The sequence below is a fragment of the Alosa sapidissima genome, chromosome 7, assembly GCF_018492685.1.
Source record: "Alosa sapidissima isolate fAloSap1 chromosome 7, fAloSap1.pri, whole genome shotgun sequence".
NCBI lineage: Eukaryota > Metazoa > Chordata > Actinopteri > Clupeiformes > Clupeidae > Alosa > Alosa sapidissima.
The window spans coordinates 8,477,750-8,482,749 of NC_055963.1; the positions used below are offsets into that span (position 1 = coordinate 8,477,750).

Below are 5,000 nucleotides of genomic sequence, written 5' to 3' on the forward strand. Positions count from 1 at the left end.
CACCTGATGCTGGAGGGAGTAGACTCTTTCTGTGTGTGTGTGTGTGTGTGTGTGTCTTTCATTCTATCGGTATGTGTGTGTGTGTGTGTGTGTTTGTGTGTGTGTGTGTTTGTGTTTGTGTGTGTGTGTTTCTATTAATATGTGTGGCTGTGTGTGTGTGTCTTTCTATCAGTATGTGTGGCTGTGTGTGTGTGTGTGTCTGTGTGTGTGTGTGTCTGTGTGTGTGTGTGTGTGTGTGTGTGTCTTTCTATCAGTATGTGTGGCTGTGTGTTTGTGTATGTGTGTGTGTGCGTCTGTGTACTATTATGTGTGTCTCTATGTAAATACCTCATTCTAATTCATTAGTACCTCGGAGTTGCTGCATTATTCATTGGTCAGCGGGCCTGTGCCTCCATTCTGTCGTCCACGATAGGAGATGGGGGGGGGGGGTGGTCGCCCCCCCCCTGTAGCCTGTGAGGATGCGCTGGAGGCTCTGAGCTGGTCTGGTCATGTGGATGTGTGGAGGATCTGGCTCATATAGCCCCATGCATATTAATCAGCTGCTCAGAGGCCTGGATGAGTGCAGCAAGGGCTGGGACAGGCAGGGCTTATCAGTCACTGCATATTCATGACACTCCTGGAAGCTCCATTAGCAGTCCCTGTGTGTTTGTGTGTGTGTGTGTGTGGGTATGGTGAGGTGAGGTGATCTGTAAAGGTTTAGTGTAAGGCCGTCTGCTGTCAGACATTATTCAGGTCAGTAGGCCTTCAGTGCTTAGGATCAGAGCCAAGACCACCCATACACTCACTCAGTCACTCATCGCTGCTTAACTGACCCACACACACACACACACTCACAAATACAGGGCAACATTGTTGCACACTTGTCCCAGACATCTTTATGTATATGTAAGTTCTATACTTTGAAACTGCAGCACCGAAAAGTCTGTGTGTGTGACAGTTTAGTATGTCACTGTCACACTTACACACCTCTCCCAAGACAGATTGCAACACCTCAGGTGTGTCCACTCAGAAATGATAACAGGTGTCAGGACATCTGCTCTGTGTGTGTGTGCATATGTGTGTGGGTGTGTATGTGTCCATCTGTGTGTCTGTGCAGGTATGTTTGTTGTGTATGCATGTTGTGTATGCATGTTGTGTGTGTGTGTGTGTGTGTGTGTATATATATATATATATATATATATATATATATATATATATATATATATATATATATATATATATATATATATGTGAGTTTGTTTTGGTGTGTGTGTGTACTTTATAAAATTAAGAAACAGCTTTCCCTGTTCCGATGTCCATTACAAAGAGTGTGAATTGGAGTGCCGAGAGCACATGCTGGACCAAGTACAAACAGCTTTTACAGAGATATAGATAAATAGAGAGATTGATAAATAGAGAGAGAGAGGGAAGTGGAAGAAAGTAAGAGTGAGGGATAGAGAAACATGGAGAGAGAGATGGAGAGTGAGGGAGTGGGAACAAAAGAGAGAAAGATAGTGAGTGAATGACAGGAAATGACAGAGACGGAATGAAATGAATGAAAGATAAGAGGCGAGGGAGCAGCGGCAATCAGACTAGTGAGTCAATGCGAATGAAGTGAGAGCCATGAATCCCAAGCATTAGGAGTTTACCGTGTGTACCCATGATCCTCTTGGGGTAGCGTGGTCCTTAGGGAGACTGAGCTAAATGTTAATTAGGCGGGAGTCAGTATTTAAGCCTTAATGGCACCCCCCCCACCCACCCACCTCTCATCCCCTCCCCTCCCCACACTCTCATAGTTAAGCCTAAATGACAATCTGCCTCCCTCCCTCTCTGTCTGTCTCTCTTTCCCCTCCCTCCACCCCTCCCTCCCTTCCTCTCTTGCTCTCTCTCTCTCTCTCCTTTATTTGACTAATCTCAGTGATGTGCCTGGGCTCTCCATAACCCATGATGGCACATACTGTAGAGTAATGGAATTGCCCAGAGGGTTGACTTATTCGCTCTGCTCATATAACTCATTATAATCCCTCACAGGAAAGCCCTGTGTCCTGATGCTAGTGTGCTTACTGAACCGCCTGTAAGTTATTAGTCACTTACTGTACTTAGACTTTAGATGTCACTGCGTTGCATTTTAAAGTAGAATTATCTTTCTTCTTATTACCTGAAGTGACTTCCTCCCCGGGAACCATTCTGGTGGCGCTCTGATTTTTAAACGATGTAGAAAGTCGTCCGTAAGGACCTCCACAAATGTAATCCTCTGTCTGCCTCTCCATCTTTCTCTATATATCTCTTTGTCTCTGTTTCAAATTCAAATTTAAATGTGCTTTATTGGCGTGACATATAAACCATGCATAATATTGCCAAAACAGTTGAAGAAAGACCCCCACCACCACCAACTCTCTCTCTCAAACACACAAGTAAAAGAAAGTAAAATAGGACTAATTTATTTGTGTATAAAATATATATAGTATGACGCTGAATGAATGAATGCACTAACACACTCTGTGTCTCTCTCTCTCTGCTGCGTCTGGTCCTCAGTCTCCATCGACTCAATCCGTGAGGTGTGTGAGGGCAACCAATCGGAGATCTTCCAGCGCTACGCGGATGGCAGCTTTGACCCCAACTGCTGCTTCAGCATCTACTATGGGGAGCACATGGAGTCTCTGGACCTGGTGTCCGGCACGGGGGAGGAGGCGCGGACCTGGATCACCGGGCTCAAGTACCTGATGGCCGGCATCAGCGATGAGGACAGCCTGGCCAAGAGACAGAGGACGCGGGACCAGTATCCTTCGCAGCACGCACACACACGCACACACGCACACACGCACACACACACACACACACACACACACACACACACACACACACACACACACACACACACACACACACACTGGATCCCCCAGAGCTGAGTGATAGGCTCAGAGATCCGTCTAAATGCATCTGACGTTATAGTTTAAATTCAGATTAATGCGCTCTCAAGACATAGCGGAGTCAGATTGTTCACACATGATGTTGAGAAGCTCTCGAGTGTTTGCTGTTGATCAGGTTAATTCAGCTCAGTCTTCTTTAAATTCAACTTAAAGTCCCCAGTGCATCAGATTTTAATCTAAGCCCATTCTGCTGAGTTCCGTCAGACCATGTACACTGGCTAGAATGTGTTTTGTTAACACATAAGGTGATTTGTTAATCACGTTGGCTGTGTTTGTCATAACATGTTATACACAACATAACCAGGGTCCTTTAATAGAATACTCTGTCTAGCTGTCTATTTTCAGTATACTTTGACTGCGGAATGATGTTCCAAAAACTATTTCTGTCTTTACTTTTGCATAAAATTTACACGGCTTGGTTAGCTAAGCTAAGCTATGCTATGCAATCTTATCGGTGGCTTTGCGGTTTAGCACAATGTAGAATGCACAAAACATTAATATTGTTACATTATTAGAGAAATGTAGTGACCTGGCATGGATTGTGCCCACGGCTGGTATGTGAAGGGACAGAATCTATGATGTAGCCTGGCATCACTGTGCCACCAGTGTGTGTGTGTGTGTGTGTGTGTGTGTGTGAGGGGGGGGGTGTCCCCACAGGCTGTATATGCGCTGATGAGAGGGATGTGGGCACTGGAGTGTGATTCACTGTGGATTGGAGGCATTCTAAATGTTTGAATGTAAACATAAGCTGCCCACACACACACACACACACACACACACACACACACACACACACACACATAAGTTGCCCACATGTGTCCTCAAGCTAGTGTGTGTCCGGCAGTATAAGCACACAGACACACACACACACACACACACACACACACACACACACACACACACACACACAACACAAACACATGCACGGTTAATGTGAGGCGATTGGAGTGTGGCATGAGTGGCTATGCCAGCATAAATACCCTAGTGCCCACATGCCACTGCAGTCAAGAGGTGATGGCACTTGATGTGTGCTTGCATAATTGATAAATGGTTTGTGGGTGTCGGACCATAGGCACTTGTCTTAACGTGTTTGGGAAGTCGATGTACTCAAGCAAAAGTAAGCCAGTCAACTGTCTGCACACATAAGATCAAGATCCGGAATGCTGATTTGAGCCATACAAATAATATATAAATGTCAACTCTACAGCTATAGCTTAAGTTGTGATTTGGGATTGATGTGTTATATACTGTATCTCTCTCTCTCACACACATTGCCCGTGCCATGTTGATGTAAAAATGGTCATATGGAAAATCACAGGCCTGTACTGGCTAACTCCTCTGTAGTCTTATTAGGATAAGTGTGTGTGTGCCTTTGCGTGTGTGTGTGTGTGTGTGTGTGTGTGTGTGTGTGTATGTGTGTGTGTGATTATACTTGAGTGACAACAGTCCCTCTCATCTTAGGGGAGAGAATTTAATTGCCACGACTGGATGAAGTCATTTCTTCCCCCACTGTTCAAACTGGCTCGTTGCGTAGCTCCATAGGCCTCTAAGTAAATGAGAGTGCTATGATAAGGACGCCTATGAGCAGATGAGGGTGCTATGATGAGGACGCCTATGAGCAGATTGATCGTGTGAGTAAATGAGAGTGCTATGATGAGGACCCCTATGAGCAGATTGATCGTGTGAGTAAATGAGAGTGCTATGATGAGGACGCCTATGAGCAGATTGATCGTGTGAGGTGGTCAGATCTGAAGAGAGAATTAGGAGTGTGTGGGTGTCTGTGTGTGTCCTTGTGTGTGTGTGTGTGAGTAACGCTGCTTCGGGGCTCTTCTTTGGTCTCTGTCGGTTTGTACTGTAGGATCAGGGAAGATATTCTTACAGACTTCAGCCTTCAGTCTTCCATACTTTCACAAAAAAACAAAAACTTCCTGTTAAATGGCCTTCTTTCCACGATGCCCAACTTTAGTTAGAACTTGTGGTTTCCTCGGGGGGGGGGGGGGGGGGGGGATATCGTGCAGGGACCATTATACAGCACGGCTCTACCAGGAACCCTCCTGTGTCTTTCTTCCAGCATGTTCTCTGGCTGCGTCC

At 45.6% G+C, this 5,000-nt stretch overlaps 1 protein-coding gene across 8 annotated transcripts in view; it reads left to right on the plus strand.

The window, feature by feature from the left end:
* The window catches only part of plch2a (phospholipase C, eta 2a), a 214,111-nt gene that overhangs the window by 157,816 nt on the left and 51,295 nt on the right, over positions 1-5,000 (plus strand). For all 8 annotated transcript variants that reach the window (XM_042097752.1, XM_042097756.1, XM_042097753.1 and 5 more), the window contains one exon: positions 2,515-2,758. In XM_042097752.1, coding sequence (XP_041953686.1) covers positions 2,515-2,758 — 244 coding nt within the window. The remainder of the gene's footprint in view (positions 1-2,514; positions 2,759-5,000) is intronic.